At 50.4% G+C, this 27,892-nt stretch overlaps 1 protein-coding gene across 1 annotated transcript; it reads left to right on the top strand.

The window, feature by feature from the left end:
* Nucleotides 1-258: 258 nt before the first annotated feature.
* SLTM (SAFB like transcription modulator) lies at nt 259-27,776 on the top strand. The gene is made up of 21 exons (XM_048481723.1): nt 259-498; nt 3,946-4,033; nt 4,134-4,198; nt 5,427-5,597; nt 8,941-8,965; nt 10,274-10,733; nt 11,327-11,376; nt 13,695-13,807; nt 16,118-16,267; nt 16,961-17,070; nt 17,973-18,133; nt 18,731-18,817; nt 19,207-19,209; nt 19,858-20,002; nt 20,639-20,843; nt 21,880-22,004; nt 22,739-22,909; nt 23,040-23,360; nt 24,728-24,869; nt 25,722-25,879; nt 27,149-27,776. The coding sequence occupies exons 1-21, from the start codon at nt 310-312 to the stop codon at nt 27,255-27,257; spliced, it is 3,048 nt and encodes a 1,015-aa protein (XP_048337680.1). The 5' UTR covers nt 259-309; the 3' UTR covers nt 27,258-27,776.
* The last annotated feature ends 116 nt before the right edge of the window (nt 27,777-27,892 follow it).

Genomic DNA, 27,892 nt, shown 5'->3' with positions numbered 1-27,892 from the left:
CACATTCACACGCAATCAAGACACGTGCAGAACAGAGACAGTGAATGAGCGAGCACCTCTCACGGGTCAGGAATCCCGGGTTCTGTGGGCGGGGCCAAGCCTGCCTTGAAGGGAGGGGGCGTGGCCAGGGAGCCCGCCCTGGAGGCCGTTGGGGCGCCCCGAGCGGTCGGCCTGGCTGCATGTCTGCGCATGCGCGATCGCCCTGCCCCCGCCCCCTCCATCCGGGTCCTCCGCGCAGCTGAAAGGAGGAGGAGGAGGGCGGGGCCGCCGCCGCCAAGTTGTGCGTGAGCCCAGAGCCGCGTTCGCAAAATGGCCGCCGCCGCCGCCGCGCCGCTCGGGCCCGCCTCGTCCTCCGCCGCCGCCGCCCAGCCGGGCCCGGCGGCCACCGAGAGCAAGAAGATCACGGAGCTCCGCGTCATCGACCTCAAGTCGGAGCTCAAGCGCCGCAACCTGGACGCCGTCGGCATCAAGTCCGTCCTCATCGCCCGCCTCAAGCAGGTGAGCCCGGCCCGGCCAGGCCGCAGCGCGGAGGAGGCCTCGCCCCTCGCTCCCTGCCCGGGCCCGGCAGAGCAGGCCTCGCTGCTGCCCACGACGGCGGGCCTGTGAATCGGCTTCAGGTGCTGCGGCTGTGTTGACGCTCAGTGCAGGGAAGCGAGAGGGGTGGGGGTGGGGGGCAGACACTGAGTAGAGCAGGTGAATGGGGGGGGCTGCTTCCCTTCTTTATTCAATGCCTGCCCTAAAGCGGGTAAATGGGGGGGGGGCGCTCATTTACCTGCCTTATTCAGTGTCTGCTCTACAGCAGGTAAATTAGGCCCCCCCACTCATTTACCTGCTTTATTCAGTGTCTGCCCTAAAGCAGGTAAATTAGGGGCCCCCCACTCATTTACCTGCTTTATTCAGTGTCTGCCCTAAAGCAGGTAAATTAGGGCCCCCCCACTCATTTACCTGCTTTATTCAGTGTCTGCCCTAAAGCAGGTAAATTAGGCCCCCCCACACCTACCTTATTCAGTGTCTGCCCTAAGGGAAGTAAATTAGGGCGCCCCCCACTTATTTACCTGCTTTATTAAGTATCTGCCATAAAGCAGGTAAATTAGGGCCCCTCCACTCATTTACCTGTTTTATTCAGTGTCTGCCCTAAAGCAGGTAAATTAGGGGGTCCCCCACTTATTTACCTGCCTTATTCAGTGTCTGCCCTAAAGCAGGTAGATTGGGGCCCCCCACTCATTTACCTGCCTTATTCAGTGTCTGCCCTAAGGCAGGTAAATTAGGGGGTCCCCACTCATTTACCTGCCTTTTTTAGTGTCTGCCCTAAAGCAGGTAAATTAGGCCCCCCACTCATTTACCTGCCTTATTCAGTGTCTGCTCTAAAACAGGTAAATTAGTGGGGGGGCCCTCATTTACCTGTTATATTCAGTATCTGCCCCCCCTCGTTTCCCTGCATTGAGCACCAATACAGCCATAGCACCTTAAGCTGATTCAAATTGCAGCCCTGCCGTCTGAGCCAAGATGGCAAATGGTCCTGACCGTGGAGCCCTGCTGGGCAAATTAAACAGGCAGTTAATGTGGGTTAGTGGGGGTGGGCAGGTGGCGAGGTCAGGAGGGTAGCCCCTCGCTGCACAGTCTTGTCCCAAACACTTGCTCCAATAATGCACGAGGCAAATGTACCTTAACTTCTGCAGAGGTTTTGCAGTGTTAGTTATTTATTTAATTCAGTTTGTATGTCGCTCTTCCAAAACAGCTCAGAGCAAGCTCACAACATTCATGCAATAAGCAGTTTCGTCTAAACGCTAACAACTAACTCAATAAAGTTACTAACTATTGAACACAGAGTACACAATGAAACAGACTAAAACATGTGAACGACAGAAATCCTCACGTACTCCCACCCTCCTAAGATGACAGACTGGGACGTCTGGCCTCAGCCCAATGCTTGGTGAAATCATTCAGTTTTACAGCCCCTGCGGGACTCTCTCAGACTCCACAGGGCCTTGATGGCATATGGTAAAGCATGAACTATGTGCTTCTGTTTCTTGCACGTTTCAAATATTTCATATCTCTAGAACTTGTAAAGTTTTTGTTAAGTAACCATGAACGTCCCTAAAAATGTCACTGCTTACAATGTTTTACTGTTTTCCGTGCTGAAGTCAAGCCAGGCTGCTTAGCCAGTAATCTGTTTGTGAAGGTTTGAGGTTGAAATGACATGAGTTGAAGAGTTTTGCTTTGGACTGTCTCTTCCAGTTTCCCAGGGTTCGTGGGGCACATGGGAGATTTTTCTTTCGCAGTTTTTTAGAGATGGCTCATATTTTTTATTTTTAAAAGCTCGGGGTCCTTGGTCGCAATAAACTGAGTTGTGTTTCTGTTCCACCCATCTCACAGCATGAGATCTAACTGGCCTGCCTTGGCAAATTTCCGGGGGCAGGGGGGCTGTACTGAACTTCAGAAAGGTTGTCCACCCTGTTGTGCTGTTTGTGCTCACAGTGGAAGGGAGGGAGGCTTTTTACCAGGGACAGCCTTTACCAGATTGGAACTCTCTTGTTGCCCTGGGAAATACTTGTTATTTCCAGTTTTAGAGTAGAAACTGCTAGCTCTTCTTCAACTTGCTCCTTGAGTTTTAAAATGTAGCATTTAACTAACTAACTGCATTACAGTTGCACAAATACAGTTTAAGATTGATAAATGTTATGTGCTAAAACGTTTGTGGGCCTTGAATACATTCGGCTTGATTACCGCTCTAGCTTCAAAACAAGCGCCAGTTATGCTTATAGACATATTTAGAAACGGCTGCTTGGTAGTCCAGTCTTTTCATTTTGAGAGGTTTTTTGTTTGTCTGAGAGGTGTTAATAGCTCAGTCTCTTTGCGTGATTCGCAATTTATTGTGCAGAGAGGTGAACAGTCCGTTTACGCATTTGGAAGTGAGTACGCTTTGTGAAATGAACAATATAAGAACATAAGAACTAGCCTGCTGGATCAGACCAGAGTCCATCTAGTCCAGCACTCTGCTACTCGCAGTGGCCCACCAGGTGCCTTTGGGAGATCACATGCAGGAGATGAAAGCAATGGCCTTCTGCTGCTGCTGCTGCTCCCGAGCACCTGGTCTGTTAAGACATTTGCAATCTCAGATCAAGGAGGATCAAGATTGGTAGCCGTAGATCGACTTCTCCTCCATAAATCTGTCCAAGCCCCTTTTAAAGCTATCCAGGTGAGTGGCCATCACCACCTCCCGTGGCAGCATATTCCAAACACCAGTCACACGTTGCGTGAAGAAGTGTTTCCTTTTATTAGTCCTAATAATTCTTCCCCCCAGCATTTTCAATCTGTATGCCCCCTGGTTCTAGTATTGTGAGAAAGAGAGAGAAATTTCTCTCTGTCAACCTTTTCTACCCCATTCATAATTTTATGGACTTTAATCATATCCCCCCTCAGACGCCTCCTCTCCAAACTAAAGAGTCCCAAACGCTGCAGCCTCTCCTCATAAGGAAGGTGCTCCAATTAATAAATAGTTTGAGAATACCATAGCAACAGGTTCAAGTTTACAACAAGGTTTTTGCTGCATTTGGTAGCTTTGTTGGTTAAAGGGGTAATGTGCCTGTAACTTACATTAACTGAAGTAGGTCAAGTTAAACAATCAAGCGTAAAGTGAAAGGGGACTACTGCTTTGTCTCTTACTCAGAGAAATGGTGCTCCGTGATCTGACCGGGTTCACCTATTGGTAAGGATGGGCAACTTTAATGGCTCCCTGTGATCTGCACCTTCAGGCATGAGTCTGATCATGGGATGGCTCTAATTTTTGAAGCTGCTCATCCCAAAGACGGTGCCAATTAGAATCGTTGGGATTTTTCACTTGAAAAATGAGTTCACAGTGTGTGCGCGCGCCGGAGCAAAATCCTAACGAGTTCATGAGTAAATTCGGCAGTTCTCACCACCCCTCCTTGTGTTTTGTCTTAGGCTATTGAAGAAGAAGGAGGAGATCCAGATAATATTGAACTAGCTGCCTCGGTCGATACTCCCAACAAGAAACCAACGAAAAGCAAAGGTTGAAACTTTTTCTGAAAAATTCATTCCTTGTCATGTGGTAGAACGCCTATTTCCCAAATAAATCCAGAGTGGTCAAAAGCACATGCCCTTCTCTTTAGGTAAGAAGCAGGAAGCAGATGAACTGAGTGGAGATGCTTCAGTGGAAGACGACTCCTTGGTCAAGGTAATGTTGTGGAAACTGAAACAAGAGATTCAAACCTGAGCCCCCATTATAGGGAATTAACTGCATGGAACTAATCAGGATTTCTTATCTTGGTACCTTGTGCTGGATGAAGGCAGGTAGGTTTGTTTATTCTCACTGAAGATAATAGAAAGCCTTGTTCAATTTGATTTTGCAGTTGAACACTTTTCCAGTTGTACAAGAACGTGACTGTTACAGTGGGAAGGGAGAAATGGTACCTGTCTTGGTTGGAAAGCTTTCTTGGGCCAGGGGTTCCCTGAAAAGTACCCTAGTAACCCACTGTCACCACCCAGAACCTCCTAAGAGGCTGGAAAGCACCTGTGCAGCCTAGCACACAGGGAAGAAGTTAAGAAAACTATCCCAGAGAAACTGATGACACCAGGTGAAGCCAAGAAAGGTCTTTATAAAAAGGCTTATGGTAAAAGAGGGGGGGAAGGGAAGTTGGATTCAAAGGAGGGGGAAGATGAATCTGCCGCATCTTGAAAGTGCAAACTGTTTAGAGCAGTGGTGGCGAACCTATGGCACGGGTGCCAGAGGTGGCACTCAAAGCCCTCTCTGTGGGCACGCGTACACAGAGTTCGTCATGTGATAATAATGTAATTATTTCAGGGAGATTATTAGCGTTAAACCTAAGACCTAGCTTTGGGGAAGCAGTGTAGGTAACCCTGTTAAGCGCTGTTACCTACTGATTTTCATGGGAAGAACGAAAGCGTGATCCTTTACCTGAGAGTAAGCTCGGTTGCTGGCAACGGGGTTTGCTTCTGAGTAAACCCTCCTGGGGTCGTGATTCACCCGTTTGAAGCATTGCACAGTTGCTTCAAAGCAAAGTCACCGACTACCACCAAGCTTATTCCCGAGTAACGCACGCTTTTTTATACTAAAACCTCAGTATTCATTCTAAATTGCCATGTTGGCACTTTGTGATAAATAAATGGGTTTTGGGTTGCAGTTTGGGCACTCGGTCTCGAAAAGGTTCGCCATCACTGGTTTAGAGTGAGGAAGACCATTCTTCTATCTCCAGGGGTCTGCAACCTGCAGCTCTCCAGCCAATTGGCCATGGTGGCGGGGGCTGATGGGAATTGTAGTCCATGAACATCTGGAGAGCCACAGGTTGCAGACCCCTTAGCTAGACCTTGCTTTGAGCATTGCTGACTCCCCAGTCCTGGTCATCTCCCTGGGTTATATATCAAGGGATGTTTATATTTGGAAGGACTGTGAACTGGAAGCTCAGGAGGCGAGTGACCAGGATGGGAACGATGAATTGAAGGACTCTGAAGAATCTGTGGAGAATGAAGACGACTCCTCGGCATCTAAGGTGTCCCTTCCTGCAGAGAAGAAGAAAGCTTATTCGAGGCGAATGGAAAAGGGTTTGAGAAACCAGGTATTCTACAGGAGCTCCATTGTTACAATGTTGGAATGGCATCTAAAACAGGAATGCCTTTGAGAGCTGTCCTGTGTTTGTTTTTGTTTGTCTGACAGAAACTGGCTGCCAGAGTTTGCTACAGCTAATAAAGTACAAATTTCAAATATAATGCAAAAAAACTATCCAGAGAGGGCTTTCTCAGCAAGATCTAAACTGGTATTTGGGAAGAAGTCTCTTCTGGAGCCAGATCTTATGGCTGTAAAAACCCCTGCCCTGTCCTCAGTAGCCTAGAAATTAATTCAACCAATTTCTTGCTGTTGCCCTTTGATCAATTAGGCTAATTTTTTTCCATTTTTACCCCACATTTCTCCCCAATGGGAACCCCAAAAGGCTTGCATTGTTCTCGTCTCCTCTGTTTAATCCTTACAACAACCCTGCAAGGTAGGTTGTGCTGAGAGAGTTTGTGCCGGGCCCAAGGTCATCCCTGTTGATAGTTTACATCAGATATCTCATACTCTGCTGCAGCAATGTAGGATTAAGCCGTGCTAGAATGTTGCAGGGGGGGAAATCCCGCTTTCCGCTCCGGTGTCTCCAGGCCTCCCTGTCCTGCCATGATGTGTTGTGTGGTGCTTCGTTAAAACAAGCGTGTTTTGAAATAGTAGCCCAGCTTGAGGAGTGTTTGTCACCAACACACAGTAGTGCCCTTTCGTGTACTTTGTAACAGTGGGCACTTTGTTGTCGCAGTTTTTGGTAGTCGCAGTTTTTGAAGGATTGGAGCACCTTCCCTATGAGGAGAGGCTGCAGCGTTTGGGACTCTTTAGTTCGGAGAGGAGGCGGCTGAGGGGGGATAGGATTGAAGTCTATCAAATGATGCATGGGGTAGAAAATATTGACAGAGAGAAATTTTTCTCTCTTTCTCACAATGCTAGAACCAGGGGTCATCCATTGAAAATGCTGGGGGGAAGAATTAGGACTAATAAAAGGAAACACTTCTTCACGCAACGGGTGATTGGTGTTTGGAATATGCTGCCACAGGAGGTGGTGGTGGCCACTCACCTGGGTAGCTTTAAAAGGGGCTTGGACAGATTGATGGAGGAGAAGTCAATCTGTGGCTCCCAATCTTGATCCTCTTTGATCTGAGATTGCAAATGCCTTAGCAGACCAGGTGCTCAAGAGCAGCAGCAGAAGGCCCTTGCTTTCACCTCCTGCAGGTGATCTCCCAAAGGCACCTGGTGGGCCACTGCGAGTAGCAGAGAGCTGGACTAGATGGACTCTGGTCTGATCCAGCAGGCTCGTTCTTATGTTCTTAAGGCCATTGCTTTCACCTCCTGCAGGTGAGCTCCCAAAGGCACCTGGTGGGCCACTGCGAGTAGCAGTGAGCTGGGCTAGATGGACTCTGGTCTGATCCAGCAGGCTCGTTCTTATGTAGACAACTGGTTCCATTTTGAATAATCATCACAAAGCTGCGAGATTTGTTGCTGGAGAGAACTGCAGGGTTCCCAGGGGTGTCCTGTCTGTTCACCACGATTGGCTTTCCCCATCAGTGGGCTCCTCCTCCGACAGCTTGTCAAAATCCGTAGTTGCTGAAGCAGACAATAACGGATCTGAGAGCACTCCCCGTTCCAAACTAGTTCAGTTAGCCTGTCTTGGCTTATCTCCTTAGGGCAGTGAGGCGCAAGATGCAGAAGATGAAAGTTTTGCTGCTGCTCATATAAGTTTCTAAATTACCTTCTCAGAGCTGCTTAGAACCAGGCCACGTTTGCACTCCGCTGGGAGGACAGGGTAGTATTCTAGTGCGCAGTGTTTCATTGCAACGTAGAAAAGCTTCATAGACCCGTAACCGTGCAGTGTATTGAGAGCCAGCGTGGTGTAGTGGTTAAGAGCAGGGGCACTCTAATCTGGAGAACCGGGTTTGATTCCACCCCTCTCCCACTTGAGCTGTGGAGGCTCATCTGGTGAATCAGAGTAGCTTGTGCACTCCAGCACATGCCAGCTGGGTGACCTTGGGCTAGTCACAGTTCTGGAGCTCTCTCGGCCCCACGGGGGGGGGGGGGAAGGGAAAGGAGATTGTAAGCCCCTTTGAGTCCCCTAACAGAGAAAGAGGGGATATAAATCCAAACTGTTCTGCTATTAAAGTTCCAAATGGCTCTTTTACAAAGATGTTCTCCAGCTTGTTTGCAAACCAGTAGAAACTGTAAAAACAAATTCAAAAATAGAAGAAAGCCAGCAAGTGGAGAATACCTCAGAAAGGCTTCCGGTTGTCCGGAAGGAATGAGAGTGTGGCTGACCACCTGGGTGTTCAAGCCAGACTAGACGTGTTTTTGAGGAATGAGAAGATGTGGTCTCCCCATGTTTCTGATAGAGCCTCACCTGCCGCTTAGCAGCAGTGCCAGAGATCCCCTCTTAATGGGGTGCTGTGTGGTTTCCGGGCTGTCTGCCCGTGTCCTAGCAGCATTCTCTCCTGACATTTCGCCTGCATCTGTGGCTGAATGCATCTTCAGAGGATCTTCAGAGGAAACGTCAGGAGAGAATGCTGCTAGAACACGGCCAGACAGCCCGGAAACCACACAGCACCCCAGTGATTCCGGCCGTGAAAGCCTTCGACAATACATAGATCCCCTCTTAGTTAGCTTTGCTGCCTTTGCTGTCAAGCCCTAGACCAGCTGCAGTTCCCAAGCAGTCTTCAAAGGCAGCAGCACCTGTAAATACCTCCCAGCATATAGATAGTTGTGTCCAGCTCAAGTCTATTATATAGGAGGGGGTGTGACCGGCATGCCAGGATGGGGCGATAAAGGCCACTTCGAGGCATGTTGGTTGCCTGGGCCCAAACTGCTTGCTTGGCCTTTGCAGGGAGTGCAGTGTGCACGGAAGAGGGGCTTCTGCCTCCAGCAGGCTAAAAGAAGAAACCGTTGGCTGTCTCATATTGATGGCCTGCAATCCCAAATCTGTCCTCTTAGTAGGTTCTTGGAGGAGCGCCGCTTTCCTCAGTCTGGCAGCTTGCGTTTGGAGCTTCTGTATTATCTGCCTCCTGGTCCCCTGCAAGTCAATTTAGATTAGCTGCCTGGGTTACAAAAGTAAAATTTGCATCTGAAACTAGTTGTGAGGAAGGAGAAGGAGAGGTTACTCCTGATTGGGCATTCTGCCGTTCCAGCAGAACGATACCTGTAGGGCTCTAACGTACTTTAAACTGGCTGTGCTTCTTCAAAGTGTTGCCTGCTGTTCTTTTAAAGCAGGTGCCCTCAGTGCAAAGACTGGCAGGGAGGCCTTTGTGCAGGTTGCTCGGTTTCTAGATGGTTGGTCGTTTGCTTGCTTTAAGGAGAATGATAAATACTGAGTGGATTTTTTTTGTTCTGACTTACAGGATGCCGAAGAAGAGAATGAGAGAGGTATGTTTTGAAATTCAGTAGAGTTCAGAATATTCTAATTCCCTTCAGGTTGCTTTTTACAAATAGCGAGCACGTCCAGGTCCGGCACGTCTGCTGTGAGCTCTTCTCCCAAGGACTGTGGTTGGATCTGTGCTCTCAGTTGGCTTGTCTTTAAATGGCACACATTCACACAAGTTGCTTTCCTGCCTGTTGATCTGGTCAGGTAGCCTACAGTGGAGCAAAGGTTCCCAACTCCTCAGGTGTGAGTTTTTTTATCACGGTAAGTCTTGATGTGTCCACTTGCCTTGCACTGTAGTGACTGCCAGGCGCCCTCGTGGGAATGGAATGTTCTGCGAAATAGAACCTGACAGCCGTCCAAACTCTTTCTACTTACTCCGCTCTGGCAAATGCCACGTCACACTTTGTGGTCTCAGGCAAGACCTGGGAACATGTGGAAGGAGACTGCTCACCGGTGCCTTAGAAGCTACTCTGTGGCACACAGCTACAGAACGACACGCCCGACTTGGCCTTCTTGCTAAAGAAGACCCACAGAGAGCACTCGTAAGGACCTTGCATATTGGTGGACTAAAGGACATGGGATCATTGTGACTGTGCACACGAAGGCACGAAGGTTGATCACACCTGTAGCTGTGAACCCGATCTTTTGGTGAGGAATCCCACAGTGGAAGCCTCTTCGTGTGCAGTGAGAATGTTGCTGGAGGTGCGGGCAAGAGAACTGAGAGCACGGACCCAGGTGAACTTTGAATGAAAATGGGACGCCGCCTGTGAACTTTGGCTTCGTGTCTGTGCTGTACTGAGTGCAGCTGACTTCTGCAACTGGACCTTGGCTAGCGAGCGGCCACTGGGAAGGAAGAAAGGGCAGTTGCGCATCCGTGAAGGATTCGGCTCTTAAGCTGCGTGCCGTGGGAAGGGCACTGGAAGACGAACAGACTTGTCAGTGGACCTCTGGGGATATTGACTTGCTTTTGAGCCATGAAGAGGCGCTTTGCTTGTCATCTCTAGCCTTGGAAGCCAGACACTTGTACTGAAGAACAGGTGTCTTGTGGATGGAGCCCACCCACGTCTCAACTCCTGTCCGGTCTTTGATACTTGGGTCTAGAAAATTGGTTTGCCATGAAGAATGAGTGATCCTGAGTAAAGGATCGATTTGTGTGTTAATTCCCCCTTATGGTTTTCTTTTTTGCTCCTAACCTTCCATCAGCTCTAATAACTGGCTTTGTATTTTCTAGGTCCTCTTCTAGCGTTATGCATATGAAAAATGTTTAAACTTCTTATTTTGCCATATTTATTCCTGTTGAATCCTCTCAGATAAAGCAGGTTCTGGTGATGGTACACAAGAAGTATCTAAGCCAGAAGAGAGCCCGGCTGAAGGTGATCAGTCGGCTCACGAAGAGACGGAAGCAAACGCGTCTGGGAAAGAAGCCGAGGACGATAACATATCGGTAACAATCCAGGCCGAAGACGCCATCACTCTGGATTTTGATGGCGATGACCTCCTAGAAACAGGTAAAAATCTGAAAATTACAGATTCAGAAGCAAGCAAGCCAAAAGATGGGCAGGATCCCACCGGGCCAGGCCTGGAGAAGGAAGGCAAGGACTATGAGACTGCCGAGAACCATAAAGATGGTAAGAAGGAAGACGGCACGAAGGGGGACCCTGTCAAGAAGGAAGCCCGAGAAATCTCGAAGAAGGCAGAATCTGGAGACAAAGACAAGGACAGTTTGAAGAAAGGTCCCTCGTCTGCTGGGGCCACGGGTCAAGCAAAGAGGTTTGTCTTTCTATGTCCGTTCTTTAAGGTACTACCAGCATTCGATATGATCACTCTGCATTATGGGGGTAGCAGCAAGAACCGTGTAATTAGTGCCTTATTCTCCTGCCTATAAAAAAAAGTTTTGACGGCCATAAGTAACGTGTGTGTTTAAAAAAAAAACCAAAAAACCAAAAACCGGGATCTTCGTATGTTTTTATCCTGCTGATTGCATTGGTGAATTGACAGCCTGTTATTATTTTTTTTTCCAAGTAGTCAAGTTTTTTAAGTGCCCTTGTGATGATGTTATTGAACAACTCTCAGTTCTGAGAACCACCAAAATGAAGCCAAGTCCCAGCCCTGAAATGTGGAGAAGATATTGCCATATATCCACTGAGTAAAAATTGTCAGAAAAATCTAGATCTTCGGGCGTCCTGGGGAGAATCAGTGCAAGAAGCCATGCTGAGGCGCAAAATCCCTCTCATTTCCTCCAAATGCAGTCCAGCCCTCGTTCACTCGTTTATGTTTCAGAAATTTATTTGTTTTGAATAGCGTAAGATTCTTGGCCGGAAAACTGCACATGTTCAATTTGCTGTGGTTTTTGTTCTTTTTAGCTCTTCTAAGGATTCTAAAGAAAGCAAGACTGCATCGAAGGATGAGAAAGGTAAATGGGCCCTTATCCTCCTAGGTCTGGTGTCTACTCATGGGGTGAGTTTTCTGTCCCATGATATGCTTTGAAAGTTGAGAGTGAGGAATGTTCCAGATTTGGGTTCACCTTCTCTTTAAGGCTTGGTTCTCCTTTGTGGCCTTTGCGCATCACACGCATGGGGTCTCAGGTGTGCGCATGCAGAGCCTCAGAACCTATGACAGTCGTGAGTCTGAGTGCGAGACTTCCCACCTGCAGCAGCTTGTGTGGAGCTAGGCTCACCTGTCAGACCTTCCTGTATTGCTGCAGCAGCTGTTGCTAGGGGAACCCTCTCGTTCTCAATTTCTCAAATTTTAGCTTTTCCTCTCTTGACTTGGGAGGTTTTTTGAGCATCTGTGAGTTGCATTTCTCTCCTGTCCTTCCTGTGAGGATTTCAGGAGGGTATTCATTGTTCTTATCTCTGTGTACCCTCACAACAGCCCCATCAGGTAGGCTACGCTGAGAGTGTGATTGACCCAATAAACGTTCATGGCAAGGGTGGCATTTGAATCCAGGTCTCCCCACGCTTGGCTTAGAGGTCTGCCCATTGAATAATGCTGTTGCTTCCATCTACGTAGCGTTGATTGGTTACAATTTGGGGGGGTGTAAATCAACCCATTAAACTGCTGAGAGTTTTCATTTCACGCGTGATTTAAATAGCCAGAGACAGGGAGGAAGAGCAGCCCTGCAGGTACTCTTATCTCTCTCTTGGCTTTCAATAGCACTCTTTCGCTTGTCATTTACACAAGATGTACTCTGTAAACACATCCTGTAAACAAGATGTAATCTGTAAACACCTCCTTGAGAGGGAAGATGGCACGGTAGAGCCAGAGCTCGGAAGCTAAGGAGGGTTGGTACTTGGAAAGGAGGCCACCAAGGAAGACTTTGCAGAGGCAGGAAATGGCCACCCACCTCTGCTTCTCACTTGCCTCGAAAGACCCTTTCCGGAGTTGCCATAAGTTGGCTGCGACCTGATGGCGCACAAACGAATTCTTACCACATAATGATTTATACCCAGAACGGCCATAGTTGTCTGCTTCCGTTGCTGGGGCTTGACACCTGCTCCTAGTGAAGTCATTTATGAAATCAAAGCATTCTGCTCCTCGCAGTGCCTGCTCAAAAGCAAAAGACCAAGTGCAACCAATTATTATTATTATTATTATTTATTAAATTTATAGGCCGCCTCATCCCTGAAGGGCTCGAGGCGGCTCACAACACGGCGGTTTCCCACAGCAATTGATACAGTATAAAATTAACCCATTTAAATCAGCAGCAATTAATAACAATAAATAAATTAAAAAAAACAAGATTGTGTAAAACACATGTACACATATACACAGGCGCCCGATCTAAAGGCCAAAAAAGAAAAAGAAGGAGGGGGAGAGGGAGGAGGTAGGCAGGGCCCAAGGTGGATTTAGGGCCCAACCAGGTGGTCCTAACAGGCAGCTTTGATTTCAGTTTCATGCATCAGGTACTTGCTGACTATATTGTGGTGCTTTCTCATGCTAGGTGAATTTCTGGAATATTTAATACTGGGTTAAATATTAAATTAATATTTAATTTAATACTTGGTTGGGTCCCATCTAAATCCCATGCATAGAAGCACAGCTCCCCCCAGTGTGAAGGGAAGTTGAAGGGCTGCCCCAGCTCAAGAGGATTGGCTTAAATTTGATCAGCTATGCCAGGGGTAGGGAACCTTTAACACTCAAAGAGCCATTTGGACCCGTTTTCCACGGGAAAAGAAAACACTTGGAGCCGCAACTAATTTTTGACATTTAAAATAAAGATAACACTATATATAGGGTTTTTTTAACCTTTTACTCCGCTCATTCTGAGAAGCGCATGGATGCGCCCGCCCTGTTGCCTGCAGGGCGGGCAAGGATGAAGCCGGCGGCTCGGCCACACCCGGTTGCCGGGAAAGCGCCTGCCCCGCTCCAACGGGGCGGGCGAGAGGGGAAGCCCGTGGCGCAGCCCAGCCGCCCGTGGGCAGTTGGTGCGCCCGCCCTGCTGCCTGCAGGGCAGGCAAGGATGGGGCCAGCGGCTCGGCTCGTGGAGCCACAGTGCAAGGGCAGAAGAGCCGCATGTGGCTCTCGAGCCGCAGGTTCCCTACCCCTGAGCTATGCTTTTTTACCTTTTTTCATTTGTACCCCACCTTCCCCCCCAATGAAGACCCAGAGGGACTCACGCTGTTCTCCTTTGCTCTATTGTCACAACGACCCTGTGGGGCAGACTGCGCCGAGACAGTGTGTCGTCTGCCATGTGGAGGCTGAAGCGTTAACTTGCGGCTTTTCTCGTAGGCAGTGGCAGCAGTGGTGGCAGCAGCAGCTCCACTAGGAACTTGTGGGTGAGCGGTTTGTCCTCCAACACAAAAGCTGCTGACTTGAAAAATCTCTTCGGCAAGTATGGCAAGGTATGGCTCCCCCTCCTCACAGTGTTAAGCCGGGCTGAGAAAGAGCACTCTGGCCAAAGTGGTGTGGTTTTTTCCCCCTCTACCAGGCATGTGTTTTTCCCCCTCTGTCTGACTGCTGCTCCGTAGAAACTTGGAAGCCGTTTTCCTAAATTTGTACCTTGTGATCTGTCTTGTATTATGGAAACTGACTTCTGGCCTGGATTGAATAGTTCTTATTTGTTTATTCAGTTGCTTCTCCCCTCCCATTTGGTACCAGGAGGCTGGTGAAAGAGGCACGTTTTTGCTGCCCTGTTATGGCTTCAAAGGACAGTACCTCAAGGTGGAGTGCTGGGTAACCTTGGTGCTAATACTGAGAAGGCCCTGCCAAGCAGTGCCCCCTGTCAGAGCTCCAGTGGTGACGTCCAAAGTAGGGCCTGGTTAGTTCTCAGTGTCTGAAGCTTCATACTGGAGGAGGTGTCATCCTCCCAAACGACTTGGGTCTTTCAAGGTCCAATCCAGCGCTTTGAATTGTACCCAGGAAATCAACATGGTCCCAGGAGCTAGCTCCAGTGGTAACTGGGTTCCTGCTTTTCCGGACTGAAGAATGCCTCTGGGAATTCTTCAAGGGCAGTCCCCCGTATGATGCATTACAGCAGTTTAGCTTGAGGGTTACCATACCCTGACGCTAGGTCAGATTGACTCAAGAAGTGCAGCAGCTGATCAAATGCACTGAGACTTCCTGCTTCTTCCTGACCCCTTGGCTTGCAAGTCTGAGAGATTTTGAGTGCCCCCCTACTGCACACCTTCACGGAGAGCGTGGCCTTGTCCAGAACAGGCAAAGTCCCAGATCAGCAGAAGCCCAAGCAATAACGCTTGAATAGCTCCCGGATGCATTTTCAAGGTGCTCACCCTCCGCCACCCTTCATGTCCTTCGGGCCCTGAGTCACTGTTTCTTTAAGGTCTTCTCTGGTCTCCAGGAGGGAGTGTCTCCAACCTATTACAGTTTCTCCCAGCTCAGTGGCAACCTTAGAGCTGTTGTGGCCAGTGGAATCGAAAGCAAGCGTTTGTTGAGAAGAATAAGCAACCTTTCCCCCGACCAGCTCCTTTTACTGGTTGCCATCCAAGTCAGTTGCCGTGCCAAAATCTGAGCAGAAGCCAGGCCAGGGAGGGCTCAGACAGTCTGATCCATCCATGGGAACTTGGAATGGTGAAGCCCGTGATAGGCACAAGCTACTTTGCTCAGGAATGGCATGTCCGGGATGGGCCTAAAGCGATCGCAACTGGTAGTGGCCAGAGTCGACTGCCGCAGCTTCAGAGGGGTTTGTGCTGCAGCTTCCTCCAGCTTTCCAGGAACCGGCTCCTTCGTCCAAAGAGCAAGTGTGACAAACTCGGCTGCTCCTGCGGGCAAGGCCTCCTCTGACCCCTCTCAGCAGCCAGGAAGACACCAGGATCAAGCGTCCTAGAAGTTTGGCCTAACTTCTCCCAGGACCCGGTCCACACCTAAGGCTGCGCAGCACCCGGTCCACAAAGACTTGCTGTGCATCGGAATCAGACATTGCCAGTGGGCACCTTGGGTCCGTTTGGTAGAGGATTCTTTCTGTGTACATCCGTCATATCCACAAAATGTTCTCCAGTTGATCGAGGTTCACCGCCCTCCCTGAAGCTCTGTGCTCATTAAACCCCTTGCCATGGAGAGCTCCTCTTGGTAGGGCGATGCAGAGGGAACAGTGGTGATGGTGACCTTTTCTTCATTGCCACAGGACATGCTCCAGTGTGGGCTGCGGCCTGTGCTTGGAAGCTCGGGTGCCTCCCAAAATGCCTTGTTCCTCCTCCTGTGAGTTAAAGTTTCCCAGGGAAGGTTGTGAGAGGGCAGGAGACGGGAAGCGAGATCCTCGGAGCAGAGGCTGGGCCTTCTGATTCTGGCTGCTTGTGGGCCAGAAGGAAAACTCCTCCGGGCAAGGGGGGGATATATCCTCCCATTCAATCCTCAAGCTTTGGGGAATGAAGTTGATGTCTAATCCTATGGAAACGCATAGGGGGGGGCAGTTTGAGAAGGAGGAGGTTGCAACTTACCTTAAACTGAGACCTTTTATTCTTGGTTTTGACCCAAACAAGCATTGCCTGTCAAAGCTAAGTTCAAGAGAAAGCTCCAAATGGTGACGCTGAGGCAGGCAGACGAGTGGCTCTACTGCATGGCTGCCACTGCATCGCAATACTTGGCAGTTTGTGGCCAGGTATTCTCGGTCTGGCGTTGCTATCCAGAGTGGAGACCACTGATGCGCGACAGAAATTAGCTTAAAATCTTGACTTGTGTTTGGTGTCTGTTTGTAGGTCCTGGCTGCGAAAGTGGTCACAAATGCCCGGAGCCCTGGAGCCAAGTGCTACGGCATCGTGACCATGTCCTCCAGCACAGAGGTGGCCAGGTGCATAGCCCACCTCCATCGGACGGAGCTGCACGGGCAGCAGATTTCTGTGGAGAAGGTAGGTGCTGCATCTGGCAGAGTGGACCAGTTGGGCTCGGCGGGTGGGGCGCCTCCTAAATTGATCATCCCTTCACACCTGAGCAGCCGCATACTTGATCTCTAATTTGAGGTTGCGCTCCACCCATCCAATAACAAAGCTGTTGGGAGTGACCCACTCTTTGCCCTGCTGCTGCAGCAGACCTCGAGGACAGAGGCTGCCCGGCATTGGCTTGGTCATGGACTTGTTTGAATGGCCTCGCTCTGAAATAGCCAGGGCTGCTTTCCTGACAGTCAGGTGGGGTGGATTTAGAAAGGGAATCGTACAGGCTTTCAGGTCTGTCTTTTACTGGGTAATGCCCCTTGTGGAGCGATTTGGCTCAGGTGTGTTTGCGTATTTGCACTGTGCCTGTGTCATAAAAGAGATGGTGGATTGGAGGTGCGGGGGGGGGGGGGTAGCCGTAGTTTCCCCCCAGTCGCTGGGTTGTGACCAAATGTGTCCTCCAGCCTCCTCCTGATCTAACAGCCAAGCAGCAATTGGCCAGGACCTGTGACAAAAGCATTTCCCACATTTCCCTCTGGCCCTAATGTGAATTTCCAGCTTGTTGCCAGTTGTTTTGGTTCTGAGGGGACGACTTTCTGTTCCGTGAGACCCGATTGCCCTGCCTGGCTGTGCCCCTGCCCATCCCAACGTGTGCGTTCTTTAACATGGCAGGTGAAAGGTGACCCTTCCAAGAAAGAGCTGAAGAAGGAGAGCGATGAGAAGTCTGGCTCTAGCAGGAACCCCGGGGAGAAGAAGACCCCCTCAGGCGATAAAGGAAACAAGTAAGCTCCACCGTGAGCAGGTCTGAGAGCAGGGGAAGCCACAGCACTTCTGGGTAGCCGTTAAAGTTTCCTGCTGATCACAGCAGCTTACATCAGTTCTACTTGGCTAAGGGCTGTATCGGACGGGGAAGCTCCCATTGATGGCCCCTCTAGCTGTTGATGCTGTCTCTGGCATTTCCTGCATGAGTTCAGACACTTGATGTATTGTCGAAGGCTTTCACGGTTGGCTGGATTCAGCAGCAGTGGCGTAGTGGTTAAGAGCAGGTGCTTTCTAATCTGGAGGAACCGGGTTTGATTCCCCGCTCTGCCGCTTGAGCTGAGGAGGCTTATCTGGGGAATTCAGATTAGCCTGTGCACTCCCACACAGGCCAGCTGGGTGACCTTGGGCTAGTCACAGCTCTTCGGAGCTCTCTCAGCCCCACCCACCTCACAGGGTGTTTGTTGTAGGAGGGAAGGGCAAGGAGATTGTCAGCCCCTTTGAGTCTCCTACAGGAGAGAAAGGGGGGATATAAATCCAAACTCTACTTCTTTTCTGGGCTGTGTGGCTGTGGGCTGGTAGATCTTGTGGTCTGATGGATGCACCAGACCCTGGCCACATAGCCCAGAAAGCCCACCACAACCAGTCAGACGCTTGACTTTGTCAAGGGGGATGGAGGGAGGGGAACCCACTGTCTCCATTCCAATGGAGAAATCTGTACAGCGCAAAAGAGGTTGCTCATTAAGTGAAATCCATCCTCATGACATGTGAGTGGTCGCTTGGCAGTGATGTGTATAAATGATGATTGTTCTCTAGTGGGAGGTGGAGCTTCCTGAGTGCTTGATCGAATCCCACCTGCCATACACCTGTGCCGCTTCAGCCTCCCCAGAGCCCGATCTGATGCCTTCCTTCCTTTTTTTAAAAGGACCCCGTCCAAAAAAGATGACAAGCGATCTGACAGGTCTGAGAGGAAAGACAGCAAGGAGGCGAAGAAATCGGAAGGTAAAGATGAGAAGAGTGATAGTGGAGCCAGCTGCGCTGCTCAAGAGTCTGCTAAAACACCCGACGAGAAGAGGCGAATCAGCAGTAGGCATTCCAGCTGTTCTCTCTACAGACAAATCCACAGTTTGGTTTTCCCTGTGGGCTTAGGATGGCAGGCTTTTCTCCAAAACAGGAGCCCCATTTAACGTGTGTGTGTGTGTGGTTGTGTCTTGGTTTACGCATCTTTGTTGTAATACTTTGGTATGTAAGCACCTGTGTTGACACAAGAAAGGAGGGGGCTGGCCTTGCAAAACATACTCCTGAGTTTCCCTCGATGCCCTAAGATTGTCAGCCCTTTTTCTCTTCCCCTTCTCCCCGAACAATTGCTGGGGTTTCGGTCCCGTGAACTTCTGGCACGCGGCTTTTGTTGTTTTTTGACACTTGTCAAGGGCAGGGGTCTGCAACCTGTGGCTCTCCAGATGTTCATGGACTATAATTCCCATCAGCCCCTGCCAGCATGGCCAATTGGCTGATGGGGATTGTAGTCCATGAACATCTGGAGAGCCACAGGTTGCAGACCCTTGGTCAAGGGGAAGCAGAAAGTGAGACTGTTCTCTCCTAGAAACACCCATGCCCGCTTAGCTCTTTGGCCTGCTTGCATTCTTGTGATCCACGAACTGTCTTGTCTTCCCCCTACTCCAGATGTGAAAAGCCCCAGTCGCATGGTAGTCCTTGACCAAATGAAAAGGGACCCGGTGTACCCAAGACCAATTCGGAGGGGGAGGTTTGGTGCGTGAAGTGCCTGGTGAAGCTTCCAACCCTCGGATTTGGCGCTTCCTCGCTACGCCCCGATTCTGCGACTGACGAGGGAGCTGTAGCCCTGGGAAGCCACGTAGACAGACCACGATAGTGAGGTCAGAAGCCACAGTTCTGCTGCCCTGAAAGCAAGATTTGGGGGGGGGGGGGGGTCCATTGATGCCAGTTCTGAAGTCAAGATAGCTGTATGAACAGCATTTTGCCTGAATGAGGAATAGTGAAGGGTGGAGCAATCCGAGAGTGGGGGGAGGGGAGTATGCAGAGGTGGGATCCAGCAGGTTCTCACCAGTTCCCGAGAGTGGGCTACTAATTATTTGTGTGTGCCGAGAGGGGGTTGCTAATTGGGTCTGCTTTTCCGTTAGAAATTCCATTCGGTCCAAAAATCATAAAGTCCTGTTGTTTTCTATGTGGCTGGTTAGCGAAGGTAGAAAACGGGACAATTCTCCCTGTTGGGCTGTTTTAAAAACATGTTTTAGTAGTATGGTAAAGTTCCTTGTTTAAAGAAAGTATCCTTCTTTTGATTTCTAGAAACAAAATTAAGTATTTGAAAGTATTAAGTATTTGACAGGCAGTCAATGAGAGGAGAAGTAGTTGTTTCTGTTGGCAGTAGACGATAGGACTTGCTAGAATGAGTTTAAATGATGGACAGAAAGATACCAGCAGGAAATGAGGAACTTTTTTTTTTACAGTAAGAATTTTTTACAGTAACAGAGAAATTATTAATGCCCCGCCCCCGGAATGCCTGGCCACGCCCGTCAAAAAGTGCCCGTAGCCCAGCCCCATTGGCGCTACGCCACTGTTTGAATCCCACCGCCATGGGAACCTGTTACTAAAATTTTTGGATCCCACCACTGGGAGTATGCCGTTTCCCGGGTGGGCGGAGCTTTGGTGTTTCGCAATTCGGAATCTCTAGTTCTCCGGCCCCAGGACATGTGCTGGAAACCACGTTAGTTTTTGTGACAGTTGTGCTGTGAACAAACCCCACTCTGATGCTGTGTCCATACCTTTTCCCCAGCCGCATTTTCTCCCGTTCAAAGTGAAGTTCAGAGACTCCAGGGGCCGGAAGGATATCCTGCCTTTTGAGAAGATGAAGGAGCAGAAGATGCGGGAGCACATGGTTCGGCTGGAACGGATACGGCGTGCCGCGGAACTGCGCAGGTAGGGGCCAGCCCATTGCCTTGCCAAAGAGAGGTGGAAGGCCAGGCTTACACAAGAGCCCTTTGAGCAGCAGTGGTGTAAGAGGTTAAGAGCTCGTGTATCTAATCTGGAGGAACCGGGTTTGATTCTCCGCTCTGCCGCCTGAGCTATGGAGGCTTATCTGGGGAATTCAGATTAGCCTGTACACTCCCACACATGCTAGCTGGGTGACCTTGGGCTAGTCACAGCTTCTCGGAGCTCTCTCAGCCCCACCTATTGTAAGAGATTGTAAGCCCCTTTGAGTCTCCTGCAGGAGAGAAAGGGGGGATATAAATCCAAACTCTTCTTCTTCTTCTTCTTCTTTGCTGGCTTTTCGTGGCATTAAAAGGCATGGCAAATTGGCAGCCCTGGGCCAAGTAAAAATCTTCCAGACACAACAGCAGTACTTCTCCTGGTTGTTAAACGTTACCTTAGGGACTGAGAATTACTTTAGGCATACTGCGTGTTTACTGGCCACTTAGTTCCCTGGCGGGCACATTGGCTGCCTGCGGTGGTGGAGATGACTATGCCAGTTATTGTGGAGAATTGAGCTGCCGTTGCATCGACCAGCGAGCGCCTCACCCTCTCAACTCTCGCAGCTTTACTGAAGGCGACGAGCTTTTTTTTTAATTTTGAAATAGCCGAGCGCTTTGTTTTAAGCGAGAGGGAATCAAGGCGATCCGACTTGGTTCCGGCAGCCGGCGAAGAACGGGAGCGTTTGCAGAGGGAGAGAGAGCGGCTGGAAATTCGAAGGAGGCAAAAGTTGGAGAGAGAGAGAATGGAACGGGAACGCTTGGAAAGGGAACGCATCCGCATTGAGCAGGTATCAGGCGCTCTCCTGCTTCCATCGGGAGGGGTTGACTCGCCCAGTCATGATATGAACGTCCTTTCAAAAGCCTCGCAGGCAACGGTTGCCTAAGATCACACATGCCTTCCCGGGGTTGGGGAAGATCCTCTACCTCAGGAGCACTGCAGGGCAAGGAACTTTCCCTTCATTTCACTTGTTGAGATTCTGAATACCCTTTTTTTGCTGTTGGAATAACCAGTGCACAGGCTGAGCAACACCTTTGTGTGCCTTGTGGGAGGAGGGGTGCGTTGAACAGCAGTGGCGTAGTGGCTAAGAGCAGGTGCATTCTTATCTGGAGGAACCGGGTTCGATTCCCCACTCTGCCGCCAGAGCTGTGGAGGCTGATCTGGGGAATTCAGATTAGCCTGTGCACTCCCACACACGCCAGCTGGGTGACCTTGGGCTAGTCACAGCTTCTCGGAGCTCTCTCAGCCCCACCCACCTCACAGGGTGTTTGTTGTGAGGAGGGAAGGGCAAGGAGATTGTAAGCCTCTTTGAGTCTCCTGCAGGAGAGAAAGGGGGGAACATAAATCCAAACTCTTCTTCTTGAACAAGGACCGTTGCTTAGAGCTGTGGACCGGGGGGAGGGGGGGGGGCTGGAGATGAGTGGGGTGGTCTTGCACTGAAGAGGCTGCTGACATCTTTTAGGGTCCCGAAGGTTTAAGTGGCATAGGGAGCAGCAGTGGCGTAGGAGGTTAAGAGCTCGTGTGTCTAATCTGGAGGAACCGGGTTTGATTCCCAGCTCTGCCGCCTGAGCTGTGGAGGCTTATCTGGGGAATTCAGATTAGCCTGTGCACTCCCACACACGCCAGCTGCGTGACCTTGGGCTAGTCACAGCTTCTCGGAGCTCTCTCAGCCCCACCTACCTCACAGGGTTACCTCAGCCCCACCTACCTCACAGCGTTACCTCTCCTAGAAGGTGGGCTGCAGCTTCTTAGCAAATGGGGACTGCCACGCGTTCCCTTAGTAAAGGCTTTTCAAAAAAAGATGTCTGTGTTCTTTGGCTGGTTAGGAGCGTCGCAAGGAAGCCGAGCGGATCGCTCGGGAACGAGAAGAACTCCGACGACAGCAGCAGCAGCTGCGCTATGAGCAAGAGAAAAGGAATTCCCTGAAACGACCACGTGACGTTGACCACAGGTAGGACTTATTCCTATGCAGACCAGCTGCATTTCGCTTCTGCGTCTGACCCGGGCCACCCAGTGAGCGACTGCCTAGTTAAGCATAAGCATTAATTGTCATTGTGCACGCACAACGAACATTTTCAGCAGCATTCCTCGATGCACACAATTCCAGACTCATACCCCACCCTCACTTTCCCCTTCCTCTACCCATCCCTACACAGCCCCAAACACATCAACACGAAGCCACGGAGTTCAGCATCGCCACAGCTCTAGAGTAAAAGTTGTCTCTAAGCCTCTTTGTCCTAGTTTTGATAGACCTGTATTGTCTGCCGGATGGTCACAGTTCAAAAAGAGAGAGTGCTGGATGAGACGGGCCTCTCAGAATATTTTGGGTTTTCTTGGGCTTTCTTTAGGCTTTCTTTAGGCTTTCTTTAGTTTTTCTATAGTGTGGCATGTCTTCCTTCAGCGAGTTTTGACTGCTGGAACAAAGCATGATAACTTACTGTGACACATTTGCAGGAAATGGCCATGGTACTATTTATTTTATTTATCTTTGTTGATAAGTTGATGTCTAAATCTTGATTCATCCTGGAAAGTGTCGGAGATGGTCGAGTTGACCGTTCGTAGAACTGTGTTTCTGCTGGGAGATGGGAGACCGTGAGATGGCGGCAGCAGCATTTTCAAGCCCCAGTTCTCAGAACACACCCGCAGAGATGATATTTTCTCCCCTCCTTTTTCTTCTTTTTGAAGGAGAGACGAACACTACTGGAACGCCAACAAGAAGATGTCCTTGGACACCGATGCTCGGTTTGGCCACGGCTCAGATTACAATCGCCAGCAGAACCGGTTTAGTGACTTCGACCACAGAGAGAGGGGCCGATACCCAGAGGGCTCCGCTGTGCAGTCGTCCTCCTTTGAGAGGTATGCATGCATGCGAGGGTGCAGGAGACGGAGGATTCTTCCTCAGAGAGAGGCCTGGCGTGGGGCCCTTCGCTGTTGGAAGCTGCTCCAAGGACGGGCTTCAATCTGAACGCCTTTCTGTCTCGCACAGCAGCAGGCGCGAGCGATTTGTGAACCCAGGCGAGGCGAAGAAGACTCGGCCCACTGCCAGGCGGGAAGAGCCCGGCTTTGAGCGGTACCCCAAGAACTTCAGTGAAACCAGAAGGAATGAGCCCCCCCAGCCTAGAAATGAAATCCGAGACACCGACAGGAGGGAAGTTCGAGGAGACCGAGACGAGCGGAGGACCGTGATAATTCATGAGAGGCCAGAGATCCCCCACAGCCGCCACCCACGAGAGGCTGGGCCCAACCCGCCCCGGCAGGCTTCCTGGAAAAACGAGGGAAGCATCAACGCTGACAAGCGGGATGCCAGGTGATTTTTCCAGGGTGGGGAATCCTTGCCCCAGTCTGCCCAGTGCTACTTGTTGCCTGAGAACAGCTGGGTTGTATAAAGGCTTATACAATGTGGTGTGGTGGTGAAGAGCAGGTGCAGTTTAATCTGGAGAACCGGGTTTAATTCCCTGTTCTGCCGCCTGAGCTGTGCAGGCTTATCTGGGGAACCAGATTAGCTCGTGCAGTCCAACACACCCCAGCTGGGTGACCTTGGGCTAGTCACACTTCTTCGTAGCTCTCTTAGCCCCACCCACCTCACATTGTGTTTGTTGTGGGGGGGAGGGAAAGGAGATTGTAAGCCCCTTTGAGTCTCCTTGTAGGAGAGAAAGGGGGGGGATATATCCAAACTCCTCTTCTTAAACCAAGGAAATCTTGCCTGGCCGGGCTTCAGTGTCTGCCGGAGATTCCAGAGGGCTGCTGCCAGTATGGATAGTTCTAGCTTTGGTGGACCAAACGTCTGTTTTGGTATAAAGCAGCTACATGTATCCATGTTGGACATGCTCTTATGAGGCTTCCAGAGAGCAAGAGGAACTCAGAATGACTGCCAGACTCACGCGTGGGAGGCTGTGCTCCTAATTTTGCATAGAGAGGCTCTGGCCCCGTGGTGGCGAACCTATGGCTCTCCAGATGTTAATGGACTAGGTGTTGCTCCAGGTGCTCTGGAGCAACAGCCGCAGAAGGCCATTGCTTTCATCTCCTGTACGTGAGCTCCAAAAGGCACCTGGTGGGCCACTGCGAGTAGCAGAGAGCTGGACTAGATGGACTCTGGTCTGCTCCAGCTGGCTTGTTCTTATGTTCTTATGACTACAATCCCCATCATCCCCTGCTGCTGATGGATTTGTAGTCTGATGGGACGTTGATTGGTATTCATCCAATCATGACCACATATAGCCAGCAGTAATTTTTCTAGCTTCTGTCAGTATCCGATGACATTTAACTGAGTCAACTTAGCTGAAGGAATGTCCTATAGTTACAGAAGGACCATGTATATATTTTAGTACCAGTGTCTATAACTGTGAGCAATAATGGGCAAATTTTGTATTCTTATTTTGTATGTTTATTTTATGCCAATAAAGGCTTGTTACTTACTAGTCTGACGGGAATTGTAGTCCATGAATATCTGGAGTGCCATAGGTTCGCCACCACTGCCGGGCCTCTTGGGGGTGACCGGAACAAGGGTGTGTGAAAGCTCCAAGTTGGGTTCTGCTTTCAGCCTCACTCGACATGACTTTGTGTCAGTGAGCGGGGTTGGACCAGAGGCCTGCTTCTCCAGCAAGACTGAAGACGGAGTGACCGCCGTGCCCTGGGAAGTGTGCCTGGTTGCTGATCAGAATGTTCTTCCTGCAGGGAGAGGCCAGAAAGGTCTGGCCGGGAGGTCTCCGGGCATGCAGTCAGAGGCGCCCCCACCGGCAGCCGCAGCAGCACCTCCGGCTACGGAAACAGGGAGCCGGAGCGGGCCGTGATGGAACGCGGAGGAAGTGGGGGACAGGTAGGCCACCTTGCAAGACGTCTTACAGCCAGAGTGGCTGAGCTGCTTAACATGCCAGCTGGTAGAGGGGGCTGCGGGGGCTCCTATCACGAACCCAGTCAGTCTTAACCTGGCTGCTGTGTGTGGCATCTTCCGGGACAAACTGTATCCGTTTACTTTGGGAACTCCCTGCCTCTTGCCTAAACTGGGCCCCTCAAGGTGGCTCACAGCACAGGACAAGTGTAAAGACACATCAGACTGAGTTACCGCTAGCCAGCAGCAGAAGACGGACAACTTAACCAAGATCTTGATATTCCCCATGTTCCTGGCAGCTTAACCATGAAGCAGCCTGGTGGGGTCTCCTTGGGGAATTGCAAGGAATTCCCGTCCTTGAGGAATGGCGAGAGCCCCGTTGCTTGTACCTTAACAAGTCCAGCTTGCAGGCGCCGTTTGCACTCAGACCTGGCTTCTGAAGGCCCTTGTCAGAGTCCCAGTTTTGTGCTGGTGGACGTGTGTTCTCCCAAAAAGGCGATGCATGCTAATATTTCTGCCACCTGCCTTCTGCCCAAATGGCAGGTGGGCGGATGCAGCTTGCCAGCCGCCTGCTGCGTAAACTTGCATCATCCAGACTTAAGTGCTGAGCTTGAGGCGAAGCTCTTGCGGCAGGGCCCACCCTGAGCGTCTGTCCTTGGCTTTGGTTTTCACTGGGGGGTCCGTATCCGGCCTCCCTGCCAGAGAGTTCCCGGGCTTAAGCTCGTTGCAGTGCCCTGGGGGCCCAGCTTGGGCTGCTATTTGAAGCCGTTTCTCTCCTGTGACGTGGAAGCTGGGGGGGTTTCGGTGCCAGCTAAGTTAACCACCCTGTTTCCTTCCTAGCGCTACAGCGAAGACCGCCACGTGGTTGAGCGGCACAGCCGAGACAGCGGGCCCCGGAAGGAATGGCACGGCCCCAGCTCGCAAGGCAGCGGCTACCATGACACGAGGCGGATGGGAGACAGCAGAGGTGGAGGCAGCATGATGGCTCCCCACTCAAGGTACCTGTTTACCACCTCCTCGTGATCACCTACTGCTAGCTTTGCCGATAAACCTGAGAACACGTCAAACCATAATCGGAGGAGTTTCACGGCACAAACAGTCCTTCAGTTTGGCATTGATCCCTTGCTAACATGAGAAGAATTCTGTAGCTCTTTGCAAGTCCCAGTCGACCTGCTCAGGTGTAGCTTTCTGCCTGAGGCCCCCTTCTTGGTGGCATTTGAAAAGGAGGCCCCTCAAGGTCATCGGCACAGCTTTCCTTCCACTGCCGTTGCCTAGGCCCAGTTTGGAACAGCGTGGAATAAATAGGGGGTTTATCCCTGATAAATGCCAGAGAATATCTATCCCACGAGCAGTCTCTTTTCCTCCAAGGCTTGCACGCCGTTTCTGCAGACTAGTGTGGGATGTGTACGAGAAGCCGTGGTCTTGCAGCGTTTGGGACTCTTTAGTTTGGAGAGAAGATGTCTTGAGAGGGGATGTGATTGAAGTCTGTAAAATTATGCATGGGGTAGAAAATGTTGACAGAGAGAAATTTTCCTCTCTTTCTCACAATACTAGAATCCAGGGGGCATCCATTGAAAATGCTGGGGGGAAGAATTAGGACTAATAAAAGGAAACACTTCTTCACGCAACGTGTGATTGGTGTTTGGAATATGCTGCCACAGGAGGTGGTGATTGCCGCTAACCTGGATAGCTTTAAAAGGGGCTTGGACAGATTGATGGAGGAGAAGTCGATGTATGGCTCCCAATATTGATCCTCCTCGATCTGAGATTGCAAATGCCTGAGCAGACCAGGTGCTCAGGGGGAGCAGCAGCAGCAGAAGGCCATTGCTTTCACATCCTGCATCCCAAAGGCATCTGGTGGGCCACTGCGAGTAGCAGAGAGCTGGACTGGATGGACTCTGGTCTGATCCAGCAAGGCTCTTTCTTATGGAGGGCCCGGGCTGGCCTGATCTTGCAAGCTCAGAGAAATCAGTCCTTGGATGGGCACCCACCAAGGAAGTTCAGGGTTGCTATCACGGAGGCCGGCAGTGACAAGCCAGCCCTGTTAATCACTTGCCTTGTGGGGTCACCCTGGGTCAGCTGTGGCTTGGAAGGCCATTTCCACCCTTGTGTGACAAGCTATGAAATGCAGAGGTGTTTCCTAACATCTGCTTTGGGTTGAGATTCAGCCCAGTGTTCACAGCCACAAAGCCCTGCAGAAGAGAACATCTGGAAAATCTCGAGTTGGCACCCTAATTATTTTTTTCCCCTTACCCTTTTATTTCCAGTAATTCTTCACCCATTAACAGAGTTGTACAGATCACGGGCAATTCCATACCGAGGGGAAGCGGTTCTGGATTCAAGCAGTTCAAAAGTGGGCCGCCACGAAGATTCTGAGCTCCTCCTTCGGCACCTACCTTGGCTTCAAGATAACTTATTGGAAATCTCTTGTGAACCGGCAGCAGCCTTGGCTTGAAGACCTTGTATTTTTTTTTAATTTTAACATAATTTCCCCCTCTTTTGGAGGCATTTTAAACCGAGTTAAGGTTGTCGCGTTTTGGAGAGTTGGTTTGTACCTTTGGGTACCTAGCGCCAGGAGCACGGGAAACAAGTCAGAATCGAATGTCTTACGGCGGCTGTTCAAAGGGAGGGGGCTCACTTTGCACCTGTAGTTTAATTGACCAGCGTTGGCTTTGAGGTGTCCGTCAGGGCTTGACTGATGACTAGGTACTCCTCCACCACCCCCTCAACAACTGAACTGCCCAAATCCCACTGCTTCACTGCTGGTAGAGGTCAAGGTTGGGTTGGTTGCGTTTTCCTGGTCTTATTATGTAACCTATTTTTGCAGAAGTTGTTCCATTAAGTGAAGCTGTATCCTGGCTTATGTACCCTTTTGAAATAAACTTCATAATCTAACACCTGCCTGTGAGCTATCTGCAATGGCTGGTGGTAAAGAGCAACGGGGTGGGCGGTGGGGGGGCTGTGGAGTCTGAGCTTCTCTTGCTTGGGGGGGTTCTTCCCTTTTCTGGCTC

The sequence above is a fragment of the Sphaerodactylus townsendi genome, linkage group LG17 (genome assembly GCF_021028975.2).
Source record: "Sphaerodactylus townsendi isolate TG3544 linkage group LG17, MPM_Stown_v2.3, whole genome shotgun sequence".
In the NCBI taxonomy this organism is placed as follows: domain Eukaryota; kingdom Metazoa; phylum Chordata; class Lepidosauria; order Squamata; family Sphaerodactylidae; genus Sphaerodactylus; species Sphaerodactylus townsendi.
This window is presented reverse-complemented; position numbering and strand designations above follow the sequence as displayed.

Excerpts from the sequence above, each read along its gene's own strand:
- SLTM (XM_048481723.1), top strand. The coding sequence starts at position 310 with ATGGCCGCCGCCGCCGCCGCGCCGCTCGGGCCCGCCTCGTCCTCCGCC. Across the intron at positions 11,377-13,694 it reads TGCATCGAAGGATGAGAAAG|GCAGTGGCAGCAGTGGTGGC; the intron begins GTAAATGGGCCC and ends CTTTTCTCGTAG. Across the intron at positions 20,003-20,638 it reads CGTGCCGCGGAACTGCGCAG|CTTTTTTTTTAATTTTGAAA; the intron begins GTAGGGGCCAGC and ends GAAGGCGACGAG.